We start from the raw sequence: 27,728 nt of genomic DNA on the forward strand, positions 1-27,728 counted from the left end.
ATGTCCAGAGCCCTCAAGGCCAGGCAGCAGGATGGCAGGGGGAAACCCTCCAGTGTTCTTGGGCAGGCCGGGGTGAAGCAGGAGGAGGAGGAGGAAGGCCCTGGGGCTACCCCAAAATGGCCTCCGGAAAAGATGGAGAAGTTCCAGCCGGTGCAGGCCGGTGAGTGGCAGGGCTGGGTGGCAGGGCAGTGACTGCAGCTGGCCTGGCCCCATCCCATCCCCTTGGACATCCGCAGGGATGATGAAGGGGGAAGAGGCCGTGGGGCTGATGCAGCCTGGCAGTCGTGCTCCATTCACCGAGCCTCCCTGTGCTGGGCTTCCTTGGAAGCGTGGCTCCAGGGAGGCTCAGCTGTGTTCTCCAGCCTTTCCCACAGCTCCTCAGCTCTGACTGTGCCTGCTCTTTGCCAGACCCAGTTGCAGACCTGACAGAAGACCAGAAACTAAGCCAAAGGTGTTTCAGGCGTAGAGCTCAGGTACCCACAGCCGTCCGTGCCTGGTGCTCTTGCTGTACAGCTGAGCACCACCCCTCTGGACAACGCTCTCTTCTTGGCCCTTCCTTCTGCAGAATTTTTGGAAATACGTCAAAAATGATGAACGGGAAGAGATCACCATTGCAGCCATTGAGGGCATGGTGCGCTCTGACCCCTACAATGCTGAGGCTTGTGCTGCCGTGCTGGATTTGCTTGCACAGACGGAAACCTCCAGTCTGAAGCGTGTAAGTAGCTGTGGCCAGAGCTTGAGCCTCTGGGGACTGTGTGCTCCCACAAGCCAGGTCAGATTGGCACCCAAAAGCTCATTAGACCAGCAGAGTGTGATGGGGAACAGAGCAATTCTCTGCAGAAGCTGTGCATTTGGCTCACTCTGGTAGCAATCCAGCTCTTCCTCCATGTCTCCTCCAGGTGCCAACCATTGTGAAGTTCATCCACCGGTGGCTTGTGTCCAACAAGGATTTGTCTTCTGAGCACAGGCTGGACAAGTCCATTCTAGAGCTGACCCATGCACACCCCAGTGATGTGGTTGTGACCCTCCTGTGCTCTGCCCCATCATGTGAAAGGTATGGGGCCCATCTGCCTTTAGAGCCCATCAGTCTGCAGACCTCATCCCATGTCAGACTGATGGAGAGTTCCAGGACCCTCCAGCTGCTTCATTTCCCAGCAGTGGCATGTCAGTCATAGAGCCTACTCCCATGTTCCTTCACTGACGCCCAAGATTCTGTGTCTGGGCCACCTGCCCACCAGCAGGGACAGGATTGCTGGGTGCTGCCAGAGAGGCTGTGGGCAGAGGCAGGGCTGGGGGCCAGCCTGTGGCTGCCTAGGCCACAGTATTGGGTCTGAGACAGAAAGCTGACAGAAAGCTCTGGGCTTGCAGAGCTGCTCTGACCATGTGGAAAGTGCTCGTTTCCTCGAGCAGGACTGCCAAGATGGTGCTGTCGGAGTTGCCCTGCATTCTGGAGGACTGGCCGGAGCACAGCACGTGCACCTCTGATGGGGACAGAAAGAAAGTCTCTGCCCTGGCTGTGAGTTTCTCCCCAGGTCTTTTCCTGCCCCCAGGGTCACTGTTCAGTCAGGTCTCCATACTCCCTCACCTCTGCATCTCCCTCCCTCAGATTCACTGGAAGCCTGGGCTAGGGGCAGGTTCAGGGGCAGCCAGGCTGGTGCCTCCATGGCCCAGAGCAATGCCCAAGCATGGTCTCTGGGTGTTTTGTTTTTTGTAGGCAACCAAGGCACTGTGGGAGATCATCCATCTGCCCTTGTCCCCAGAGGCATCAATAGTGGCCCCCTCGCTCTTTGTGGCTCTGCTGGTTCAAGTTTTCTGCAGCACAGAGCAGATGCCAGAATGCATCAACATACTCTGGAGGAGATGGCACAAGAGAGAGCACTTTCCCACCAACCCCAAAAGGTGTTCCTTCCCAGAGTCTTTCTGTCTCTCCATGGCCCCTTGGGCCAGGGCTTTCTGTGTGACCTGAGCTTTGCTCTGCACACAGGTTTGTGGTACTGACAGTGAAAGCACTGCTCTGCCGTCTGTGGCTCGAGGATGTGGTGTTGGCAGTTGAACGTCAGAGAGGCTGGGACACACTCCTGAACAATGACACCCACCACTATGCAGTGGGGCTGTTGGCCAGGTGAGAGCCTCCTTCTCCTTGCTGCCCCCATCATTTCTCCCCTGCAGATGGGGCAGCCCACACTGTCACCAGGGGATGGCCCAGCAGGCAAAAAGGCTGGGAAAAGCAGATGCACAGGAGCAGTCACCTCTCAAAGCATCAACATTGCCTCCTGCAGTTCCTGGGGTGATGGCACAGAGCAGGGCGAACTGTGCACGCAGCCCCCTTGAGGGCAGCCTGCTGGGGCAGGACAGGTTGCTCTGAGGGGCAGTGACAGAGCCTGGGAGACATGGTTCCCTGGAGGCTTTTTACAGTGTCTTACCCAAAAGCAGCTTGCTGATGTTGGGCACTGCCTTTCTCTTGGTGAATGGTGGCATGGAAAGACCAGGCCTGTGTGAGTCAGTGTTGGGAGAGGCTTGTTCAGCTTGCTCAGGGTTGATGCTGCCTTCTTCCTTGTGCCAGAGAGATGCGCCGTGTCTCCAGGTCCTTCCGTGAAATGATCGCACGCTACCTGGTCATGCTGCTCAGCAGGGAGGAGTCGTGCTGGCAGGTCCCTGCCATGGCATTCCTTGTCGAGGTGATCCTGATGGCGAGCTCTGCCTCGCTGAGCTGCCTCCTGTCGCTCTATCTCCTACAGCTGCAGCTGGGGGGGAGCCCTATCAGTGGAGCTGGGGCAGAGCAGAGACTCTGCTCTGTGCCTTTGGCCCCTTGCTGCAGGGGTGACACTTCCACCTCTGTTTCCTGCCACACTGGTGCCAGCCCTCACTCTTCCATCATGGCTCCTCAAGGTCAAAGGATCTGAGGCTGCCGGGGGCTGGAGGGCGCAGCAGAGTGTGTGAAAGATCTGTGCAGGGCACGGAGCCCAGGGGCTCTGCACAGCCTCTGCTGCCTTTGGGCTGGGCGGCCTGGGACCCTGCTCCTGTCCTGTGTGGTGCTGGGGTCCTGCCAGCGGGGAATCCTGTCACTGTATGATGCAGCCTGTGTCTTTCAGTTCCTGCAATACTTTGAAAAAGAGGAAATGGTTGATACCATCCTACAGCTCATGTCTAGTCATCTGCAAAGTGACTGCAAAGAAATGCGTCGCTTGGTGCTCAGAGGCCTCCTTGTGCTCTGCAAGAGTCCCTGGAAGGTGAGAAGAGCTGGCTGAACATGTGCTGGCAGCATGGGGCTGGATAGGGAGTGCTGGGTGATGCAGGACCTAGAATGTGGCTGGGCTCTGAAGGCTGTTCCAGCTGCTCCCAACACTTCTGCCTCCCCATTCAGCTGCCCAAGTCCTTTGGGGCAGACCTGTGCCTTCTGGGCCCCAAGGCTGCAGCGTGGGGTTGCACCACCAGAACAGTTTAGTTAGAGCAGCCTTCCATAGCTTTGCAATACAGCCTGGTGTTCCACACAGGCCAGAAGGTGGCAAAGTTTTCCTGAAAGCCTCATGGAACTACTGAAGGATGCGGATGGGGAGCTGGTTGGGCTGACCCTCTCTGTGCTCAGCAACATGCTCCAGGACAACAAAGTGGCAATTCCTGTCCCCATCGGTCTGCAGCTGGCTGAGACACTCCCTCCACTCTTTGACAGTGTAAGACTGTACCCTCTATCATGGTGCTGTGTGCTGCCAGGAAACTTTGTGCCCTGTGGATTTTCCAGCCCCTGCCCAGCTGGGCTTGGAATAGCCAGTGCTGAGGTCTTGCCCACTTCCTTTCCACAAGGACACCAGCCATGTGCAACTTCTCTCCATTTGCCTCTTTCGAGAGATGATAGTCTACCTAAAGAAAGAGGGAAAAAATTCCCTGAAGATGTGTGTGCGCCACAGTCTGCTTCCACTCTTCTACCACCTGTATGATGAGAACCAGTGTGTGGCAAAGGTGAGGATTCCAAGCTGCCTCCTGCCCTAGTGACTCACAGACTGCAGCTCTCCAGTGACCTCCTGGCTTTGCCTGCAGGGACACAGATCCTTACCCCAGGCTGTGGTACCATCTCCTGGTCTCTGCTGTTCTTTAGGCTTCTCTGGAAACCCTGCTTCAAGCGACCAAGTTTCTGAAGAAGAGGAAGTTCAAGCGACTTCTGGAGAGGGACCAGCTATGGAGATGTAGTGAGTGCCTGGTAGGGATGGTTCCAAAACCCAAAACACAGCCTGAACAAACCCTCTGCCCCCAGTACCCAAGGCCTGTGGGGCTGGTAGCTGTGTCCCTGCCCACTCCTACACCCACTGCCACCAGCCTGCACCCCACATGCTGCTTCTTACTGTCTGCCTGTCAGCTCACAAACTCTTTTTCCAGACTCCTTCCCCCACAATCCAGGGTGCCAATGGAGCCCTGGCCCAGCTGTTCTTTGGCAGCAGACTGGCATCAAGGTTCACTATGAAGTACCCAGCCCTCTGTTCCCTTCAGACTCTGGCACCATCCAGCTGCTGTCTGAGCAGGAGAACCCAGTCCTAGGCACAGGGGCAAGCTGGCCAAGGCACAGAGTCTGTACCAACCCTTCACTTCCTGCCCTTGCACTGTCTCCAGCTGGCAGAGGACAGAAAAACAACAGACGAGTACTGGCGCCAGTCCCTGGCATACCTGCAGAGCTCGCAGGAGTCCATGCGAGAGGTGGCCATCAAGTTCATCGGTGAGCCACAGCCCCAGGGCCACTCCTGTCCCACTGCAGCTTTGGCCCAGTCCTGGCTGCTGTGCTGGCAACACCATTTAGCCCAGTGACTTTAGAGCTCTGGCTCCCTGGTTCAGGGCCACAGTCCCTTGGGGCCGCTGCCACCCTCTGTTGCCCCAGGGTTTCACCACCTTAGAAGGTCCTGGGCTCAGCCCTGCCAGGGCAGGAGGGCATGTGGCTGGGCTGGCAGCACTGGTGTGGGGGAGCTGAGTCACTGGGGCCACAACAGGCTCTGTGTTCCCAGGCCTCCTTGGGCAGCGCATGAGGGAACGCCGGCAGGAAGAGTTCCAGATCACCTGTGATGGTGAGTGAGGGCAGTGGGGTGTCAACTGGGGCTGACCAGGGAGGAGTAGAAGGAGCCAGGAAGCTTCAATTCCTGCCCCATCTTGTAAGAGGTCTGTTCCCTGCGCAGACAAGGTGCAGTGCAGGCAGAGCAGAGAAAGACTTAAGGGGCGTATGGGATATTTGTAGCCAGCACCTTCCAGCTGGTTCCATTAGCCCCTGCTCTCTCCTGGCCATGGGAAGAGCTGGATGGGAAGGTCCTCCTGGGTATGGCAGGAGGGCACCTGGGGACTCAGCAGATCCGTGGTCTGACCATGTCTGTTCTTCTATGTTCCAGCCCTTCTAGGCATGGCAAATGACATCAGCCCCTCTGTCTCAACCCTGGCAGATCAAACACTGCACAGCCTAAGAACTGTACAAAGAAATGGATTGCCTGGCCCATTGCAGCTGCTACAAGACCAGCTGCGCAGGGTGTGTAGGAGATAACCTTCCCCCTGGATCCATGGCTGGCCATGCTTTGCAAGCTGTGAGCAGAGCTGATCCCAGCAGCTCTGTCTGCTGGGACCACCTCAGCCTGCAGGAAGGCCAAGTGGGTCCTGGCCTCTCCTGACCCACAGGACAGCTTTCTTTCATCCCAGCATGGAAATATAAAAACTGTATTATCATATCATGCAGAGAGCTTTTTATTTTGGCTGCAAGTGTCCTCAGGACCTTGGGGAAGACGAGAAAAAGTGTTTTGCAGCAAGCAACCCAGCTACCCAGGCAGCATGGTAGGAAAAATGGCTGGAAGCTGCTTTTTAGTCCTTTGGTTGTTCTGCTGAAGCTTCTGACAGAGCTGATGGGCAGATCCCAGAACTGTGGAGAGTTCCTGGGAAATTTGTCCTTGGATATGTCTACAAATGCTCTCCCAGCCACGAACTGCCGTCTGTGTCCTGTCCATATTCTACTGCCTTGATTGTTGAGTGTCTGAGGTGCCTCTTGAGGCTGCTATGGAGCTCCTTCACCAAGGAATGGATTGTGATACAACATCCCTTTCTGCTTATATTTGGGCACAGGCAGAGCCTGGACCAGTCTGGCTCGAGCTTGGGCTCTTGCCAAGCAAGATTGCTAATGAGAGCAGCTCATGGTCCTCAGCTCTTCCCTCCTACTGTGACAGACAGACATGGCCATAGGGACAGAATGGAGCTGCCCCATCTGCCAGGTCACTCAGAAGGATGTGAATTTTTCTCTGCCCTGTCACCACCAGTTCTGCCTGGGCTGCATCCTGCAGTGAGCAAAGAGAAATCCAGCATGCCCACTCTGCAGAAGGAGGATACAAGCTGTCAGGTTTTCTGAGTAAGATGAACAGGACTACATACAATTTGCCATCAGCTCCCCCAAACAATTGCTAGAGTCCAGCAGGGAGAGAGCCTGGCCGCCTTGCTGAAATTAGCCCCCAAGACCCTGTGATGGCTGCTCCATCTTCCCCACAGGGAACACTGTCCCCAGCTGAGCAGGGGGCTGCAGGGCCGGAGCCTGTGGGTGGCCTCCTGCCCAAGGTGTGGGCTGAATTTTTCAAAGAACAATGTCATCTACTGTACCAAAGGTGGCCCTGGCTGCACCAGACGCTGGAGGGAATATGCCAGGACCAGAGATAGCTGGTTAAAGGATTCATAGAGCAGCATCCTGCATGCCCTCTGTGGGTCAATGTGGATGCCATGGGACAGGGAGAGAGAAACAGCAAGCGCTTCTCACAGCGGCTTGTGAGAAATTTTAGGGAGTTGGAAAGATGTGATAACCTGTTGACTATAAACAATTTGCAGGTGCTGTTTTTCTATCTTGTTTTTCCGTTCCTCTCAAGGACAGTGCGTGAGAAAGATGTTTCTGTTAGTTAGCCAATAGTGTAGAATCTATCGTACCACTCTATAAAAACTGTGCAGTCTTTTCGAATAAAGTTCTTCTTCGCCTTTGCTACAATCCTGCCTCTCGTCTGTTCCTGCCCCAACCTCGGCGCATAAGTGACAGGTCAAGTTGCCAAAATCTTGGTGCCAGTACTGCAGCTGCTTCTCTGTAGCAGTCTGAATTGCTGCTAGCATAGTCCAGGGTAAAGAAGCAAAAAGGACATTGGCATATTATCCACAGATGTTTTATTCAGCCGTGCGGTGAGATCTTCAGGTGCCAGCATGTTGTGTTGTGGTTGTATAAGTTGGACTGCTCTTTTTTCCCCTCCATTGTTATGGTTCTGCCCTAGTTCTCTCCTCCCTCCCTTGCCTTACCAATTACCCTAACTCCTTCCTAGTTACCATAGAAATCAATGCATCTTATCCCAAATCCCTGCCAGGTACTCTGTCACTCAACAATCTCACCCTTCCCTCTAGAAGCTTCCAGCTAGAGAGTCGAGTGATTGGTTCAGGGGCCGGGCCCCCGCCCCCCAAAGGTATTCCTGTTGGTGCATTCCCAAAGTCAATCTTTTGTACCTCTCTCCCCTCTGCAATTCTATTCGCCCAGAGACCGACTCCTCCCCCATTTCCTTCCCTCTTTATACACCCTTGTAACCCCCTTTACCTTGTCCTCCACTGTTGGCTCCACTGGAGGTGTTGTCTCCTTGCCGGGATTCAATAAACCCAGATTTACCCCAGCTGGAGTCGACTCTCATTACTTCTGCTGCTCATTGCTGCAAGCCACATCTCTTGACAAGGCGATTGCCTTAGCTGCTGTCCCGACCTATGGAAATCTAGATAGTGTCCCACAGCTGCTAGCAGTGCTGGTCAGCTAGCCAGGACATCCAGGAGGGACAGTCCTTCCCAGCTGCTGCATCACCAGCACTGACACACAGAGGGTCTCGCTTTCTCTTCACGGGGGCCTGGGGGCTGACCCTGGTCTTGGGGAGGTGCAAAGATGAGGGCCAAGCAGGGAATAGGGAGGGTGTGGCTCAGGAACACAGGAAAAGACATAGGAATAAGGGAAGGAGCCAATGGGGTCTAACAGCTTTATTGAGGGAAGTTTCTTGTCTCTCCTTAGACTAGGGAATGCCCACCTAGCATTTCCACAATTTCCCGTTTTTTATAATATAACAAGGCTTCTCTGAAGGATCAACTGAATCAACACAAAATGACAAAAACAATCAAAAGCACTCATAAGACAATTTTTCAAAATGCAAACAATTCTGAATTCCCAATGTCCCAATAGACTTCTTGGAGTGTCTTAGAGCTGTCAGGAGAGATGTGGGGTTGTCTTAGTACAGTTCATCAGGAAACTGAGTCATACATACTGAACCTCTGGTCCATGGCCTCCTCACTGTCATTGTGGGCCAGTGTAGCAAGGAGGCCCAGAGGCTGCTGTGCTCTGGTCCTGTCAGGGATGAGAACAACAGCTCTGTGGCCAGTGCCAGCTCCAGCTCCTGCAGCTCACAAAAGGAGACTCCTTCCAGAAGCTCTGTTCACTGTGTTGGTGGAAGACCAACACAGCACACTGGGAGCCACCCTCCATTGCAGCCACCCCCCCACCTGTGCCCATCACTGCAGAGCAGGACCTGCCCCAGAGGACCCATGGCAAGAGGTCATGACAGTGGCAGGTCCCTCTGCCCAGGGCAGAAGTCACAGAACCTCTGCTCCTTACTGGGATGGGGGCTGCTTACCAAGAACAACCTGTTGTCCCACAAAGAGGAGGGATCCTGGGCCCCAAACTCTGCGCAGCCCTGCAAAAGGCTGCCCCACCAGCAGTGCTAGCAAGGCTCCTGCAGCCATTCAGTCAAATAAGAGGAAACAAATGTCTCTTTGTCTGACACAGTCTCTGAGCACAGCTTTCTCCCCCTTCTCCTGGTGCCTTTCCCTGACCCCCCATCCTAGCACTGACCAGGAGCCCCACAGCTGCAGGAAATGCTGTGTGAGCCATGATGATGGATGACTTACTGATAAAAACACTGGGGTGAGGCTTTCAGAGGAGTCATGAATGGAAGATTGACCAACCTTCCAGCCAATTGTATGCCAAAAGTTTCCATTATTTAAATAATAGACTACGATAAATTAGTAAAAAGAAAGATACAGAAAGAAATTAAATCTTCCACAGCTGCTGGCTTTTCTCAGGCTCCATGGTCTAGGTATTGCTAGACTAACTTCATTTAGGCAGAATATTAACTGCCCTGACTTCTTGGAGACTGACCACAAGGTCTCATCTGTGGTGAGCAGTGACTAAAATTAGCTCAGCAGAAGCATCTTCAGCTGTCCAAGTGTAGCAGAAATACATATTCTCTGCTTCATGACTGTGTGGCAACAGCAGCTGGTGTGGATTTTGCAGCTTTGCTTCATGGATTACTCCTGGGAAGGAATTGTGTGGACAGGCACAGTATGATGGCTTCTATCTCCTCTAATTACTCCAATCAGATGATGGCCAGAACTTTTAGGCAAAAAGTATCATGACAGAATAATTTATAATATTCTCCAAACTACTCCTGTGGTTTTGATTTTCTTACTGATTAGGTTCAGTGTCTGGCTAAAGAAATGAGCCCAGAAAGAACAGGCAAACCTCAGCTTGCAAGTTAGAGTGCAAGTCTTTAATCGGCCATTTTTGCAGTATTTACAAACAACTTTTCAACATAAAAAAAAAATCCCTTAGTTCTTGTTATACGTATCCAGAACCTGGCTCTCTCCTCATCTTATTTTGATTTGAGATCCAAGCATGATTTTTTTCTGGACAGGGAAGTAAGAACCAGCTGCAAAAACAGACTATAAGTGTGAATCTATATTGCAGGAACTGAATTGTAGCTTGAAATTAAAGGCAAGAAGTGATGCCATAGTAAATGTGAACATTTAGTGCTGACACAGGAGCTTTTTTGCAATGCTCTACCAACCCATGGTTCACATTCCTACAAACTCTCCTTCTGGTGTTACAAAGAGTGTAGAAGAGCTGACTATATGTAAAAAAAATAGCCAGAATGTTAATTTTTGTTAATATGGTGAACAATGAGTATCTAATAATTCAGACCTCATAGAAGTCAGTATTCAGATTTCCACTTAGTACGTGCTGGCAGTTTTAATTTGAAGTCAACAGGTCTATACAAATCAAGTTATCCTTAGGAATTAATTTGCTCCATGATCTAACGAAAAATGCCTCATTGTCTGATAAGTTTAGTAGAAATTTAGAAAGTCAACAGTGCTTAGATTACCTTTTCATTTCTTATTTAGTGGCTATTCTGCTGGAAACCTTTTACAGACTAATCAGTTTGGATGTAATTAAAATGCCAGAACATTTCATATAGCCATTTTGGAATTAGAACAAAACCAAAAGACTGCACAGCCCTTTAAAAAATATTTAAAAAAAAATTATCAAATCCACAGCCTGAGTAGGACTCAGAATAAAAACTCTACCAAACTTCAACTCCATTGAAGATTCCCTTCCTTGTCATCCTGTGAATAAATTCTACATACACTTTCTGAATTGTCCGTCGGATTTGCAAGATGGAAAGTCCCATTATGGTGGTTTTGGTATGGTTAGGAATTGGGGAAGGGTCTTCTTCCTTCATCAGTTCCATTCTGCCTTTGGGATATGGCCTGCTGGCCATTGTTTGCGCAGCCCTGGTATTTCTACATGAGGCAGAAAGTGCAATTGCATTTCCAGCCAAAAGCCCATGAGGAGTGGGGCAGCCAGAGCTGAGCCAGATACAGGCCAGCAGCTGTGACACGAGAGGGTTTTGGTTCCTGCCCAGCACAGCTGGTGCATCTCTTCTGTGACTGCCTCCCCTTCCCAGGTGCCCATGGATAGTAGGTGCAGGGTTCTGCAAGGGGTGTGGAACAGGGTGGGGATGTCTGCTGGCAATAGAGTGCAGCAGAGAGCAACCAGTCCAGGATGTTCCTGGAGTGTGTGACAGAACTGCTGACACAGCTGGTGACTGAGCCAGGGAGGGTCGGCACTGCTGGACCCGCTGTTTGTGAAGAGACAAGGGCTGGTGGGTGACAGGAGGGTTGGAGGTGGCCTTGGGTTCAGTGATCACAAAATGCTTGTGTTTGATTCCCAGAGAAGGAACGAGAGATGTTGGGGAAGTGCTTACTTGCAACAACTTGTGAGTTCCTTAAGCTTTAACAGACAGTGCTTAGTTGTACATTCCCTGACACCAGTGGTTATTGTGGGCAAGTGGATATCTTAGCCTTAAGAATAAAGACAGTGGGCCTACTGAGGAGGTAGCTGCAATGCATTCAAGGAGAAGAAGGCTCTTAAGCATGGAAGGAGAATTTGAGGAATGGGATGTTCACCAGATGACCATCAGAGACCCTCACGAGACACCCCTACTCTAAATGTCAGTAGTTCTGGGGAAGTGATTTAAACATGTCAAATACTTTGTGGGAATGTTTAGCCTGTGAGTTTAGCAAAGTAATGAATCTGTCTTAGTTCCATGGATACTAACACGTGGGTGTGCGTGTTTCAGGGAAGTGATCCCCCACACACCCAGCACTGAAATAAAGTAATGCCTGGCAGTGTGGACCGGGCCCTGCTTGGTAACTTTCATTTTGGTCATTTCTATTGAAGCATAAAGAAAGGTTGAAATGAAATATTTTCCAGCTGTTTCCATCTTGTTTACCTTTTGGGGGACCAAGGTTCTGTGCTGCAGGTGTCCTGGGTGTGTGCAGAGCAGTGCAGCCCCTCAAACCCCTTGGTTTCCCCACTAATTGCCATGCCTTGTTCCCGGGTGTGCCCAGCTCTGGCAGGAGAAGGATCCCGCAGCGCAGTGGGCACCGTGCCCTGCCCAGCCGGGGCTCTCTGGCACAGAGCAGCAGCAGCAGCAGCACCATTCAATCGCTCCTGCCTTGGCTTTCCCCGGGACACAGAAGCCTCTGGAAATTAGCACCGCCAGTTGCATTCCCAGCCTGGAGCGGCTGCTGCTGGTGGGCAGATGCTGCCAGTTGGACTGTTTCCAAAGGGGAATAAAGGCAGAGCAGAGGAAGAGATGTACATACAGAGCAGCCCTGGGAACATGCAATAAACATGCAGATATATGGGGTGATTTGTTAGGAATTACTTCAGCTGCTGTGCCAACAGTGCTTTCTCTCCTGCTTCAGTGCAATGCTGTGGGCCATTTTCTTGGTCTGCTTTCCTTTGCTTGTGTCCCATTTGAGTGCTCAGTTGGAGTACAGGCTGTAAGTGCTTGGGGCACTCTTGGAGTTACTCTTGGATCCCCTGAACAACAGGGTTTGGCCCATGAGGGGAATTTGTGCTGCTTTGTGACAGAGAACTTCCCAGGCCATTTTGTGTTTGCTGTAGGGAAGTTTGGTTATTGCTTTGCATAAATTCACAGACTAACATCCTTGGTCATGCTTTGCTTTGTCATGCTTTGCTTTGTGATGTCAGGCCATGGTTGCCACGTCATTGGGGTGACATCAGAAGGTTGCCTTGGTGCGTGGAAGGCCTAAGCGTCAGAGCAGCTCTAGAGCTTGCTTAGAGCAGGAGCATCCTCCTGGTTGTGGGCATCTGTCAGTGTGGAGCTGCACACTGACAGGAGCCTTGTTCTTCTTAGTGTTGGAGTAAAGTCTGCAAACTTGCACAGCTGTGCTACAATGATTCCACATCTTGCTGCTGCGGTTTGCACTATTTATGGCACTTTTTATTCCGTCTATTACATTACTAACCTGGCAAGTAAGTAGAGGTTTCACTTCTACTTAGGTTAGGGTGTATCCTAACCTGGCTTTTGTATGGCTTCCTGCTCTTTCTTAGTGACTGAGTTTCTGATTTTGAAACAGAAAGGGCATTAGGATGCCACTGGTTTGGCAAAGCTCCTGTAAACACATTCAGCTATCAGAAGGGTGTCTGTAGCCACAGGGGCAGCATTTGCAAGGGAACCTGCAGGGGTTCTGTTCCCTCCACAGGATTGTCTGTGGCAGCAGGGTCTGTCATTTCCTCATTTTGCCAGATCAAGCCGGACAACTTCCAAAATGCAGACTGGGAGGCCTTCTCAGAAGGCCTTCTAAAGACTTTGTAGTTCTCCCCAGAACTGATAGAAAGCTTCTTGTATTGTAAATTTTGTAATGAAAGGATTTGACTGTCTATTTTGACCCTTGACTGAGTGCTAAAATAGTGATTCCCTTTGCAGTGAAGTGCAAACCCTAAAGCAGTGCTGAGCCCCAGAGTGGCTGCTGTGCTGTTTCACAGTAGAGCTGCCACAGCTCAGGGGGATTTTGGGAAGCTTTTCTGGGCAACGGTTTCCAGCAACTTGATGGGAATTAATGCATGCAACTTCTTTTTTGAAAAAGTACCTGTAAGCCAAGAGAACAAAAGCTGCTTTATCTGTTGGACAGAACAGAAGCATTGAGTGGCAAAGAACAATTTTCTTGATCATGTTTGTATTCATTTACTGGCTAAACAGGCCGAAGTGTAGGCACAACTGAGAATTTTGTCCTGTTCTCTTGCTGGCTGTGTGAAAGAACTATGTCTCCGGGAGGGAAGTTGAAAAAGGAAAATAGTCTCTGTTTGAGTTGACTTCTCTTCTGTCGGATTCACCGGCCCAGGCAGTTTTCTGACAGCATCTTGTTCATTTCCCTTGCCCACTACAGATCACATGGTCCGTGTATTCAGAGGTGCTGATCCTGAGGTGAGTGAGAAAGGAACATTTCGTGTTCCTGGTGTTTAGGAATTGTGGAGCAAGCTGGGAGCTTGGACTGTGTCAGCAGAGTGTAGAGGGCCAGCTGGGTAGGCTGAAAGAAAATCCATTTCCATGTCTGCAGCGGCAACACCAAAGGCATCGCTGGCTATTTCCTAATTTTCCATTTCAGAGCTTTCAATAAATGAAAAGCTCGGTTCTGCTGAGAGAATGTTGCTTCTTGATAACAGGCAGGGTGGAATATCTCACTCAGAACTATTAGCAATTCCATTGAATTCGCCCATTTTGATTTAGTCACAGGGACTTAGAATCCCATTGTTATCAAAGTTTCTGATTTGTCCTTAGTAGAGCTGGTTGTAGAAATAGAGCTGAATAGAAAAAAAGTGCTGAACAGAAATGAGGTTATAAATTATAGGTGACTTTCTGTCCCTCACACTGCTGTCTGTCCACAGATCACAGAATCAACTGCAGTCTCTCCTCTGGCTCCCTCTGCTCATGGAGATGAGGCTGAAGAGGAGGCAAATGAGAAATATGACCACAAGCCTAATGCTGTGGTCACACCACAGCCTGAACATTCTGAGCCAGTAAGTGCCAGTTGTGGGGGGTGCTGTCTTTAGTGCAAGGCAGAGGTGCAAGTTTGTGACCAGCCAGTACTTGCTGTTGCTGGCTGAGGATGCTGAGTGCTGGAGTCCTGCCAGGACCTAGAGATTGCCCCCAGCCTGTGACAGCTGGAAAATGGGCTTTGATCTGTCACGTTTAGGCCCCAGCTTGCTAGCATTTTGATAGGGGCCAGCCTGAAGCATGAAGACTCCCTGTTCCAAGAGCAGGGACCATGTCAAAGACACTGTGCTCAGCCTTGTCAGATACACAGGGGACACTGTGGCGTGGAGAGACCTGTCCCCCTCCACAGACTGGCCAAGTAGCTGCAGGCACAAAAAAAATGTTGATCTGACCGCACAAGCTCTTTGTGGTGCTTTGTCCCCACAAACTTCTTGGGTGTGTTTACTTGGGATTATTTCAGAGACACACAGGGGATGTAGAGTTGCTGCTTGAAGTCAGGGAATTTTGGTGCCTTTGTGGCCAGGTTGCTCTTTTGCCTCTTCAGGCAGAGTGGCCAGTAGCAAAGCAGATAGGAGCTCTGAGTCTGCCTGGTTTTTTGGTCTTTGATCAGCTGCAAGGAGATGACTGTGTTGTCCATGAAGCTGTGGGGGGGCCATTCTTGTCTAGTGTGGTAAAAGAAACAAAGTGCGTAGTTCTGAACCCTTCTTCTGAGGAAACACCCAGATGCTGCATGTGTCTGTTGATACTTTCTATTGTGTAGGCTGCTTTAAAAACTGCATTTGAAAAGAGCATTGGAGCCTAGAGTGGGAGCAAAGCTGCAACTCCTTGACTGCTTTCTTGTAATGCTGAAACCAGGATGTACACCTTGAAATGGTGCATGCTGTATCTGAAGTCAGATGGGCAACCTTGTGGCTGGGGAGCTGCGTGGGCCAAAAAGAAGCAGGGCTGGCGATCCTGAGGAGCTGAAGATGAGGCAGCGTGCGGCCAGGTGGCCAAGAAGGCCAAGGGCATCGTGGCCTGTGTCAGCAGCAGTGGGGCAGCAGGAGCAGGGCAGTGAGCCTCGCCCTGTGCTGGCAGCGCTGCGGCCACAGCTGGAGTGCTGTGTGCAGCTGTGGGCCCCTGGGAAGCAGAAAGTGATGGAGGGGCAGGAGTGTGGGCAGAGAAGGCCACGGGAGCTGGGCAAGGGGCTGGAGCACAAGGCCAGTGAGGAGGCATGGAGGGAGCTTTAGCCTGGACAAGAGGTTTAGCTCTTTAGTCTCTCAAGAGCCGGGAGGCTCTTGAGAGACCTTCAGGCAGACTTCCATAGATCCCTACCATAGGTCCATAGATCCAATGCTCACCACAAGGGCTGTTTTCCTGCCTAACATCCCCCTCACTGCATCCAAGCGCTTTAGACACTGGCATAGGTAACACTTTCATATTTTTGCTTGTTTATTTGTTTGCTAGAAGGAGAAGCCGTGTGTAATTTCTCCTTCTCCAGGCAGCAAAGGAGCTTTTTCTCAATCTTGCCTGCCCTTCTCCAACACTGGCAGAGATTCTGCTAGAATTTTAGTTTGCAAGGAGACAGTTCTGGGAGATGCAGTAATTTTGCACAAGAACACGCAGTTTGGGGCAGGGATGTTGGTTCAGAAGGAACAGTTCTGGTGCCAGAACAGCCAGTAGGGCCTTGCACATCACTTTCAGGTTAATAGCTCCCGTGTCTTTTGGCAGCCCAGGGAATCAGTGTGTGTTCTGTTTTGGAATTGAGCAGGAAATCAATGCCCTTGCATTCCAGCTGGTCCTCAGAGATCAGAGGAGCTGGGAGTGGCTGGGCTGCATTTCTGATTACAGCCACTTGAGCACCATCAGTGTGGTTGAGCCAAGAGAAGAACTTGCCCCAGCACAGATGCACAAAGAGTGCAGTTCACGGTGCAATGCTCTGGGTCTGATCACATTCCATAAGGACCTACACGCTCCAGATTCCCCAAGAGTGTGGTTTCTTGAAGCAACAGGAGAGCAAGTTCATACTGCTGCTGATGTGTGTAGTGACAGAAAGTACAGTATTGATTCAGGGTGACCCCCACACGGCGAATAATGTGCTTTGACTCAATGATTTAGAAGGTTAAACAAATGCTTTATTAAGATAGGTTATATTACACTAATACTGTATTGAAACTCTACTAAAGGGATACTATACTAAAAAGATACTAAAGAAAAACTCGTGATTGTCTCCAGACAGTCACGAGACAGCTTTTATCTAATTAGCTAATCAATCTAAATAGCTATCACTAAAATCCAATTAACAAATCAGTTTCAGTAAGCAGTCACTATAACACATTCTTACATGTACTAAACAACAAGAACGGCAACTCGAGATAAGAATTGTTTTCTCTTCTTCTCTAAGTTTCTCACAACCTTCTTTAAAAAGTATCCTAGGAGAGAGAAATGTATCTCTCTCTGTTCAAGGAATGTAAATACCACAATACAGTAAAGGAGATTATAAAAGTGAGATCTGTCTATCTTTCTATCTCTTTGAATCTTCCTGGCTCTGCTGCAAAGCAGCTGAAGATGCAAAGCTCACCTAAAGGCATCCCTTCAGGAGAGGAGGAGAGACAAGTTCCATTGACTGATCCTGAGCAGGCAGAGGTGTTTCCCCCTCCAGAAATGTTTTTGTTTTTTTTTTCCCTCATGTTTTTCTCCTCCAGCATTTTTTGACCTGAAGCCTCCATTTTATCCTTTAAATTTTTGCATGTCCTAAGGGGGAGGAACTGTCCTATGCTGTAGGTGGTGTTTGGTGACTTTGCTCATATGTGCATTACATGACACATGGTTTCCTTCCCTGGCATCCCCAGGGCTGTGTAAGTGCCTTCCTTAATGGGGCCTTGGGAGAGTCTCTGTTAGGGCTGGTCAGAATTCTCAGTTGACAAAAGAGGGAGAAGAAACACCTCGGTCCTCCTCCATCTACTGAGGTGGCCATAGAGGCTCGCTGACCTCCATCAGAAGATCATTGCACGCATCCTTATCTCCTGAATGACCAGGGTTTCTAACAAGAGTGTAGATGTCAGGAAGGCAGGAATGCTGGTGCAGGCATGAAGAGAACATGAACTCCAGAAGTGTCTTTCACAAGGAGTGAACTCACCCAGGAAGCCACCTGCAGAGCCAGGATTGAGCTGTGCAAAAGGGCCGGGTGTCAGTCACTACTGAAAGACGAACAGGATGTGGAAGAAGCAGAGGGAGGCCCTCCCCAGACCCTTGAGATGTGCCACACCTTGCCTGTCAGCTGCCTGAGAGGCTGTTGGAGCTTCAGTCCCAGAGGGCCCCTGATTGTAGGGCCAGGGTCACTTTGCAATCTGTGCCTCCCTGGCATGGGCAGAGAATGACCCAGCAGAGCAGCAGCACAGTGCTTTGGGAACGTGTGAGCCCATCAGTCTTTGAGTCTTGGCCCACAAAGGTCATATGGTCAAAGTTGAAATCCATCTTCTCTTGCTTTCTGTGCAGCTCCTTCTAGAGAAAGAGCAGGAGCAGACTGCTTCATCAGAGATGCCATGCCAGACTCAGGGAGAGCAGTTCCCAGCTGGAGAGCAGGAAGAGCAGCTCAGACAGCAAGTGGAAGAGCCACAGGAGAATGGCCAAGTAAGCCTGAGTGGCCAGGTGACAGAGGGAAGGGCAGGAAGAGGGGCATAAACCAGAGCTCTTGGGCCTGAGGAGGCCAGGAGTCCCACGGGCTTGGACTCTGCAGAGAACAGCACTGGGACAGGATGGTTACAGTGGAAGCAGATGTGGGTAGGGAAGCAGAAAGTGGCTGAATATATGTGATTTTGAGGCTCAAAGGGAAAAAGCTGAGCCTGCTGACAGCTCCCAGTCACTTGCTCTGCATTTCTGTGTACAGAACATCAAGGCAGAGCCACAAGCAGAGCTGCCCGAAGCTCAGAGTCCCATCATGGCAGTGAAGAGGAAGAACGAAGAAGACGTGGGAACCGTCCAAGAGAAGAATCTCGATCAGCACCAGGGCGATCAACAAAACCAGGTGAATGAAAGAGTGGCAGCCACTCCACTCATGAAACAGAGTCCTCTCCCTTGTTCTTTACAGAACGTTGATGAACAGATGCAGGCACAGCTGCAGGAAAATGAGGCTAGGATCAAGGCAAGGAAGAAGAGGCCAGGCAATAAAATTAAAATCATCAAAGAGAAAATTAATCTCCTCCTTCAGAAGAAAAAGGCTCTAGAAAAGCAAGTGAGTGGAATAGCAAAAGCCAGTGCAGTCATCAAACTGGTGGTTTCTGCCCTCCCTGCCTTTCCACTGCAGAGAAGCAGGGGGGTGGGGTGATGCCTCTAAATGCCAGCCTGCTGAGGCTGTATCATAACTGCTCTGAAGGACATGTCCTGGTCTGCTGAATCTCAGATGTTTATTTGGACACAGTGACTCCTGGCTGACTGGGACAAGCTGTAGTCTCTGACTGCTTTGTTCTGTTTGACTTGAGATGGAAGTGTCGCCATCCTACCTGGCAGCCTGCGAAGAATTCCAGCAAATGACGGGCGACCAAGAGCCCCGAGGCTGGCGTGAGGCCCAGGAGCTGTACCATCCAGAGATGCTGCAGGAGAAGCACGTCCCGAGGATGGTGCAGGAAAAGAGAATTCCATGGCAGGAGGTAGAACATTAGAAAGAGGAGCTGCAAGTGTATCTGCAGGCCTAAGAGTGGGAAAGCAGTCCTTGAGAAGAAGTGGAGTGGTCGTTGCTGCAGTCATCCTTCAGAACAAGAAACTGGCTATGAACTCGAGTAAAACCAGCCTTTGGTTTTGACCATTTGGTTTCACAAGTGGACATCCAAACCAGTGCAGTTGAAGAGCTCTGCATGTGGCTGACAGCAGCTTCCTAAGAGCTTGAATTTCAAATGGGATCTCGGGGCAATCTCTGCCACATCTTCCTGACACAAACTCATTTCTTGTCTCAGATCTACACCGGCTCTGACATGGAAGGCGGTGCTGCAGCAGCAGCAGTGCCGTCCCAAGGAGCCTTTGATCCCCAGCCAAGGAAGTGGAGCCGGAGCACTTGGTTCACCTCCCGTGCTGACCCAGCTGGTGCTCAGCAACAGGAGATGGAGGGAGGCTGCCTGCAACAACGGAGTACGTATGATGTCTTTCTCATCTGCATTGTGTGCATGTGTCAGCATAGCTGTACCACAGGGTTCTCTTCAGTTTGGTGTCACAGAAGTGCTGGCAGTGCCGCGAGGCAGCAGGAGAGAGCTCTGGGTGTTCCTGCTGCCTCTGAGGGCAGCTTAGACTGGCTGGCGTTTGCCTGGGCATCCCTGTCTGCCGAAGGCAGGAGCACGGATTGTTCCTGGATCAGCAGAAGGCTGTGACTGCTTGATTCCAACCCATTGGCAGAAGCCCTGCTCAGATCACTCTCTAGGAGAACACACCAAGCCCTTTGTGATTCTGCAGCACAATCCAATTATTCTGCTTCTAGCCCATGACAGCTGCCAGTGCTGTGCTATCAGCTAAGACCTGGTAGGGTTGAGAAGAGAGCCCAGTTGATGCTGTGTCTGCCATCGCCTGTTGGGATAAAAAGGGCACTGATCTGCATCTCGCTGTGTCTGATCTCAAAGCCCATTCTGTTGTGTCCTGAATGGGGGCAACAGCTTGTAAGGGTCTCAGGCTCACTCTGGCTTCTTCCGGTCAGTGCCTATCAGTGCTCATGCTTGGGCTTTGCCAGCCTTGTTGTGCTGGCTGCCCTGCCCCTGAGGGCTGGTGGGACTGCAGAGGCTGGAGCCTTCCTTAACCGGGAGGGTGCCACTGCTGCCCAGCTACTGCAGCGTGGAGCTGCTTGAGGCAGCAGCCCCTTCTCTGGGCCAGGTCTGTGTCGCACGGCCTGGACTCACGAGAGGGTCAGCATCTCCTGTGGGCAGCTGTCTGTGTCACACAGGCGAGGAGCACTGCTGTCCTCTCTGCCCATGCCCGCTGTGCCCAGTTGGGAAGATGGGGATGTGTGCAGTGCTGAGAGGGCGAGTGCAGTGGGAGCGACTCATCTGTGGTGTCAGGGTGAAGAGAAGCAGCGTGGTTCTTCATGTGGGGCATGGGCATGGGCGTCTTTGAGCTCAGCCTGTTCATAAAGGGTGAGGGTCCTAAAGCTGAAAACCCCGTTGGGATTGGTTCTAGCATGAGCTGCTCTGGTTTACAATGGAAAGGCAGTCTTTTGGCAAACTGCTGAAAGGTGGGAAAGATGGGAACACTTGGCAATATTCCTCTGGTTCTGAGCTTGGCATCTCTTCAGAGGAATTGATTCTACATGTCAAGGTGCATTTAATCTTAGCAAGTAGGAAACCTTTTGTTGAATCTCACAGTGTTTATACCCAAGAAAACAAAAGCGCTGTTAGGTCCAGCTCTCCTTAATGTTTCTAGATGACAAACTTACTTGCCTTGGTAGGTGCTCTCTTCTGGTGTCAGTCTCCTCTGAATGAATCTCCCTGTGTTTCCCTGTGTGTCTGCTGTCAAGAGGTCTCTCACTTGGATGCTCGAAATCAGTCTCTGTGCCAGCCACTTGTGCTGTGGACCTCCTGTTTTCTAGTTGTTGTTCCTGTTGCTGTTGTTGTTAGCCAGCTGTCCCCAAAGGGAGGGCTCAGAGCCCCAGATAGTGGGGCTGCCTTTTGTATCTCCTAGAAGGCAGGATCTCTGCTTTCAAGTGAGCATCTTGCTTTTTGTTTCCCTCAGGGAGAATGGTGAAGATGGAAACTCCCATTGTAAAATACATTGAACTGGAAAATATTGGCAGTGGGTGAGTCCAAGCAATGTTAATTTTACAAAACTATGCACCAGGTGTTTTGCGGGTAGAATAGCTATCAAGTGTGAAGTCAGACAAGCTGCAAATGTGGTCAGGCACTGGGCTTAGATTGTCAGTGCTGATCAGAATTTGTAAGTGTGCTCAGAAGGCATTGTCAAAGACATCTCCATGCTTCCAGTGTCCTGCAGGTCTTAGGCATTTACAGCAGAGATCTCCTGTGTGGGCAGGCTTTCACTGCGAGATCTAAATGGCTTCTCCTTTCTTTGCTGCTGTTTGTTTCTAGGACTTTTGGAGATGTTTGTAGGGCACTCGACACTGGCACAGGAGAAGAGGTAAATGTCAACAGACTCTGCTGCTCTTGAGGGGCTTTCCCCTCTGGTGGGTGTGAGCTGTGGCTGGAGCTTTGGGTAGAGCTGTGCTGAAAAGGCACAAGAAGCACAGACTGGTGCCAGCCCATGAAATACATTTGGGACTTTGTCCTCCTCAGCTGCCGGAAGGAAGGCACAGAGGGCAGCGGTTCCTTTCCGAGAAGGAGGTGCTCCCTCGCTCTCCATTGCTGAAACAAAGGTGGTGCCTTAGGGCACCTCACTGCTCTTTGGGGCTACAGCTTCAGAGTCCTGAATTCTCATTTCTGGCTGCCCGCAAATACCTCTGAAAGTTACTGGTAGCTCCCTAGCCACCTGCAGTGCTGAACTTGGGAACTGCGCATAGGGAGAGATCTGCAAGACGTCCCTAAAAGCCCTAAGCCCTGCCCATAGCCCAAGATGTATCCACAGAGTATTAAGGCAGGGATTATTTCTTTGGAATCCCATACCAACCAGCAGAGAGTGTGGTTAGAGCTTTGTGGGTGATACTTGAGACACCACTGTTACCAAGTGGACAAGGCAAAAGGTCAGTGGCCCCACGTGTCCTGTAACTGCCCCCAAGGAGCAGAGAAATGGGCTGTTGGAACATCTGTTCCCATTCCGATGTCTAATCACAGGGCAGTTGGCACAGTTTGGCTGTGTCATTCCAAAATCACTCGCTCCATGTGAGAAATTGTTCTCATGACAGCAGCTTTTAATGTTACTGATTTACAACATCATTTTAGGTGGCCATAAAGAAAATAAATCTTCAAGGACTGATCAGAAAGGAAGTAACCTTTGATGAACTCATGGTCATGAAAATTAATAAGCACCAAAACATTGTGAATTATTTAAAGAGGTGAGTGGTTGTTGTTTTATCCCAGCAATGTTTGTTTACATGTTGCAAGCATGCAAAGTTAAAAACCCACTTTGGTCACTAGCAGAAAATAGAGCTGGTAATTATTGGTTAATTATTATTTCTCGATTTATCTCTGGTGGATGGGAAGAGAGTGCATTTTGTCTGCATTAATGTACCCTACCAAACCCAGTCTGAAAATTTTTGAAAAATCTGGATCAGCCCTATTTTACTAATTCAATACCCTGTAAGTTCACTGCCTTCACATTTATTTGAGGCTTGATTTTTTCAAATTTTTCTCAGCACCTTTTAAGTTCTGAAAAGCCATCCTAGAGAGGATTTCCCTTGGATTGTTGTGCCTTTTCCATTACTGGGCATGCCAGGACGACTAGGTGTTTATTTCCAGTAATAGCATGTGGGATAGGTTTTTTATCTGGGCTGTTACTAAACTGCACTTTTCGCTTGATGGCCATCTAAGAAATCTTCTTTTTCACAGCTGTTCCTTTCTCTTTGAGAATATGCACAGATTGCAAACAATGCAGAGCCAAGAGGCAATGTCTATTCCTTTGATTCTGTCCTAGTCACAAAAGCACCCAGGAAAAACCGTTGCTTTTTTCAAACAGCAAGCTCGCCATGCATGCTTATCTCCACACCCTTATTTCCTTCTTTCAGCTACCTTGTGGATAAGCAACTCTGGCTGGTGATGGAGTACATGGACGGAGGCACTCTGAGCAGTGTCATCGATGAGACTCAATTGTCTGAAAGACAGATTGCAACCGTCAGTCGGGAGGTCAGGGATTCCACCTGTGCTTCGGAGGGCTTGGGCAGGATTGTCTGGGAAACAGGGGCTTGAAATGGGAGTGATTTCCTGTGCCAAGGTTGTTTCTGTGTTGCTGGTATGCTATGGGCAGCAAAAACATCTCAAGTGAAAGGCCTGACAGTGTTCCTGCACTCAGTGTACTCTGTTCCTATACTCTCACCTTCTTCTGTTTCGTATTCCCTCTCTCTATCTCTCTCTCTCTCTCTCGTATTTCTATTTGTATTTGATGTTCTCCACCTTGCCTCTCTAGACATTTATCTCAAGGCTGTCTGCACTGCATTTCTTGCCTGTAAAAGCAAAGGTGCTGGTGGCAGGATTTGAAACTAATGGCAAAGAAAAAGAGACTCATTTCTCACAGTCCTTAACTGAAAAGGATAGTACTCACACAAAACAGTGTTTGCTTCAGGAAGGTGACTGATGTGATACTTCCAAGTCTGTGCTGATGCCAGCAAGAAAACCTTTGTCATGCAGCCTCCCACCCAAAAGTGATCCGCTTCACCCCAAAGGGAGGGACTTTTTCTTTCTTGGCAAAGCCTTGTTTGGAAAGAGCACATCCACTGCACAGGAGTCATCCTGGCTGGTTTGCAGGGGACAGTCTACAACAGCAGGTGCTGTTGCTCTTTTGAAAGCTGACACGCCTTTCCTCAGAAAGGTCCTGCTCTGCAAGTGTTGGAGCAGCATGCTCTTCCTCTCAGTGGCACTGTGTTCTTCCATTACTCTCCATCCCCCTGGGGAAAGGGAATCTTTTACAGCTGTTTCCTTTCTTGTGTGATGAAATCACATCACTTATTTTTGCCCTCCTGTTTCTGGTTTCTCACTCAGTGCCTGCAAGGACTGGATTTTCTTCACTCGAACCATGTGATCCACCGAGATTTGAAGAGTTGCAACGTCCTTCTCAGAACTGACGGCTCTGTCAAGCTGGGTCAGTATATTCTTGGCCAGGTGCAGCATTCCAGGGATGTGGGCTGTGGGGCTGCTCTGAGTACCAGCCAGCTCCTCAAAAATGGTACTGGTGGCAGTGCAGGGACCCCTGCTTTGAGCCGGTGACACAGTTGCAATGTGCACAGAGGTATGAGGAGGAACCACAAGAAGACAAGAGTGGGGTTGCTCTGTGTGTGTCCCTTCCAGAGGGAGGGAGTTTCCAGTCTAAAGCTTCAGAAGAATAAAGGCCACTGCTGGAGGTAGTGTAAAAAACAAGGGGTTTTTTGAAGTGGCCAATTCCATATTTTCTTGGCTAAAAAGCCCTGAGGAAAGAGAGCAGGGACTGATTTCCAGCCGATGACACAGTGCATTCATAGACTGAGAGGGGGGAATTCTTTTGCTTGGTTTCCTAATTGGAGCTGGCTTTCATGGTTTGTTTTCTTTGTTCCGCAGCTGACTTTGACCTCTTGACTCAGCTCACTCCTGAGCAGAGTAGACAGAGCTCCATGGCTGGCACTTCTGGGTGGATGGCACCTGAAATGGTGACAGGTCAACCATATGGCCCCAAAGTGGACATATGGGCTTTTGGAATCGTGGGCATCGAAATGATGGAACGGGAAGTTCCTTACTGGAATGCCACTCCTGTCTTGGTAAGGTGCAAATACTCACTGATCCTGCTGTCTTTCTTACCTGTCCCATGTTCTGTGTTCCATTGGACAAAATCCCATTGCCATCTGCTGGCACCACTTCCACCAAGGTCCCCTTCTAAAAATGTCCCTGCAGCACATCAGCATCTGCTCTAGTTTTGGTTGCATCAGAATGGAAATGGCAGTTCAGAAACATAACCAGTTCAAAAACATGACCAGTTCAGAAATGTAACCAGTTCAGAAACTTGCCATTTTGGCCTCCAGCCATGCCTGACATTTCTTATTTGCTTTTTGAACCCTGTTGGAGTTCTGTCTCTGAAGGACACGAATTTTCAGTGGAACGGTTTGATGTGTGATAAATATCTCTCAAAATTGAGATTGAATCTTCCTATTTTCAACTTTATAGAAATAGAAAAAAGAAAAAGATAAAATAGAACATGACATGGAAGAGGAAAAGGAAGTGAAAATGGAAACAAAAAAAAAAAGAGAAAAAGGGAAAGGAAAAGGAAAGTGAGAAAAAGAAAAAGAAAAAGAAAAAGAAAAAGAAAAAGAGAAAAAGAAAAAGAAAAAAACAAAAGAAAAAGAAAAAGGAGAAAAAAACACCAAAGCAATGCCCAAGCAGTTCTGCTTGCTTTTCCGTTTATTAACCACAGCACATCAATTTTCCTCCATACTGTAGCATCTTTTCCAAATCCTGCTGGTCTTGGAAACTTTTAGGCTTTCAAGTCATCTGTACATTGTCCAGTCCTGTGTGTCGGTGGCCTGGATTACTTTAGGATGTGTTTTTCTCCAACTGCAGAATTGTTCACCAAACCCTTGGCTGTTTCTTGGTTCTTTAACAAGTTGATGAGCTTGCAGCCAGGTGTGTGGGCTGGGATCCAACGTGGGCAGTGGACACGGGTGCTGTGTTCCTTTACCAGAGGAGCAGGGCCATCCCTGGCATGCACAGTTCTGATGACAGTGAGGACTCCAGCTCCCCACCATGTCCAGTGGCTGAGCACAGCTGCAGAGGGACAGGATAAAACCCCCTTTGTGACTTCCGGTGGTGTGGGACAAGTGAAGGAAATTTTACTCTGGCTTGAAGAAGAAAGTAACAAAGTCTCTTTGGTCACCATCTATTTCAGTGCTACCAACAGAGAGCCGTTCCTATTGTGGCAGGCATTTTCACAGAGTCTCCCAGGCGTCTTTCCATTGTCATTTCTGTCTATTTTAGATGGATTCTGCATCTGCATTTTTTTCAAGAGGAGAAAAAAAATAAACTTGATGATTTTTGTTTTATGGCAGCTGTGCTAAAGGGACCAAGAACTGCAGATTCCTTTCATAAAATAATCCTTGTAAATAGTAGAGATAGAACAAACTCCCTCTTCCAAAAAGCCTGTCAGGCTGGTATGAATGCTCAGAGAAACAAAACATGCTTTTGGTGATGTAGTTCCCACATACCAGGTCAGTCAATGCAATCAGCTGCCAAGGCAAGATGTGCTGAATGTTGGAAAAGCTGTGGCTACGTTGGGGTTTGGGTTTTTGGTTGGTAAAGGAAAGTCATCTCTGGGTCTCTGCCAGGGCAGAAAATGCCACTGCAGAGTGGAGCTTCACCAGTGGGATCTGGGAGAGCAGTTGCACATGGGAAAGAAGCAGGTGCAGCCGGGTGTTTCCTTTTTCCTCAGCCTGAACTTGTGATAGCCATACAAGGGACACCAAAGCTGCATCATCCCAATCTATTTTCACCTTGTCTGCGAGACTTCCTGAGCTACTGCCTGCATACAGACGAGGCACGGCGCTGGTCTGCCAAGGAGCTCCTGCAGGTAAAATGTGAAGGGACTGCAGGTGGAACAGGGCCCGAGGGATGGGCTCCTGGTCCACTGAAGTCCAAGGCACCAGATGAGCCCCCTTCCTCCTCACCTCCACACATGGTGCTCTTCAAATGAAAACAGTGAGGAATCCAAAACTGGGTTGGGCTGGCAGGGCCCTGTAAAGGTCCTCTGGTCCAAGTGGCCTGCCATAAGGAAGGACATCTTTACAGAGATGAGATTGCTCAGAGCCCCTTACCACCTGCCCTGGAATGTTTGCCCCATCCCTGCCCAGGGATGGGGCACCTACCAGTTCTAAGGGCAACCTGTGCCAGGGTTCCACCATGCTCCAAGTAAAGAGGATCTCCCTTAGACCTAATCTGACTCAATCCCCATTATATATTATAAATACTATCCCATGTCCTGTTGCAACTGACCCTGAAAAAAAAGGTGTCTCCTACTTCCTGAGAATCCCCTTTGAAATACTGGAACAGAACTATGAAGTCTCCCTGGGGCCTGTTCTCCTCCAGGCTGACTAACTCCAGGTGTCTCAGCCTGTCCTCAGAGGAGAGGTGCTCTGTCACCCTCCTTGTGATTTGGTGGGTGTTCAGTTTTATCTAATTGCAGAAGAATTGAAGTAGAGCAATGCAGAGTACAGAGACATGAAATGGTGGTGCAGGAGCCCAAGGAAGCCCGTCCCAGCTGAGGGGTCAGAGATTTGGCTGGGGGCAGGAGGGGCTGTGGGGGGCTCACCGTGAGCCTCTGAGGGGCCCTGGTTTGTGCCCCCAGCCCACACTCAGGAGTTTCTGGCACGCAAACAGGGACAGCTGGGAGGGACTTGTCCCAGCCCCATCTGCTCCCTGGAGTGCTAAGGAGACGGCAACTGCCCCAGGGTCCCTGCCAGCTTGTGTGGCAGAGAGGGAACTGCAGGACCCAGTGCCACTGGGCTGGTCCTGCTGGCAAGGAAGGTGCCACCCAGCACAGGAGGGGCAGGGCATAGAAAGGTAGACACTGCTTTCTGTCCCTGTGGAAATCAGCACAGTGCCTGTCTTTCAAAGAGAGGGACCAATGTGAGGCTTTGGAGTTTCCTGAAAAGAAGAAATGTCAGGGACAGAAAGCATCATTTCTAGAGCACTGGCAGGGCAAAAAGCAAGATGAAGGCACGTGGATAAATGGATGAGTGGGATTCTGGGCCCGGTTTGCCTGTGATGGCAAGGTCCTGCACATAAAGATGGAAGTCCCATTGGTCCTCTTCCTGTATCCTTCTAGGAGCCAGAGGAATCCTGTGAAGCACTGAGCTCAGAAAGTCATGCTTCATTGGCTTTTGTTGATTTTTTTTTTTTTTCCTTTGGGCAGCATCCATTTGTAACATTTGCTGAGCCTGCATCCAGCCTGGTGCCACTGATTGTTTCAGTGAAGAAGAGGAAGGAGAGAAGAATGTGA

General features: G+C 50.0%; 1 protein-coding gene across 1 annotated transcript; it reads left to right on the plus strand.

Annotated features, from left to right (window-relative positions):
- LOC127061094 (uncharacterized) lies at positions 1 to 27,728 on the plus strand. The gene is given in 26 exon segments (XM_050987353.1): positions 1 to 160; positions 409 to 473; positions 566 to 715; positions 900 to 1,054; positions 1,985 to 2,122; positions 2,564 to 2,678; positions 3,495 to 3,671; positions 3,802 to 3,957; positions 4,094 to 4,195; positions 4,603 to 4,705; positions 4,989 to 5,048; positions 5,364 to 5,497; positions 5,702 to 5,796; positions 12,347 to 12,464; positions 12,467 to 12,506; positions 12,509 to 12,631; positions 13,546 to 13,583; positions 14,045 to 14,176; positions 17,631 to 17,765; positions 18,022 to 18,366; positions 22,001 to 22,113; positions 22,783 to 22,900; positions 23,753 to 23,852; positions 24,305 to 24,501; positions 26,163 to 26,300; positions 27,642 to 27,728. Coding segments are annotated over 26 exon segments (3,294 nt in total).

Source organism: Serinus canaria, chromosome Z, assembly GCF_022539315.1.
Source record: "Serinus canaria isolate serCan28SL12 chromosome Z, serCan2020, whole genome shotgun sequence".
Lineage (NCBI taxonomy): Eukaryota > Metazoa > Chordata > Aves > Passeriformes > Fringillidae > Serinus > Serinus canaria.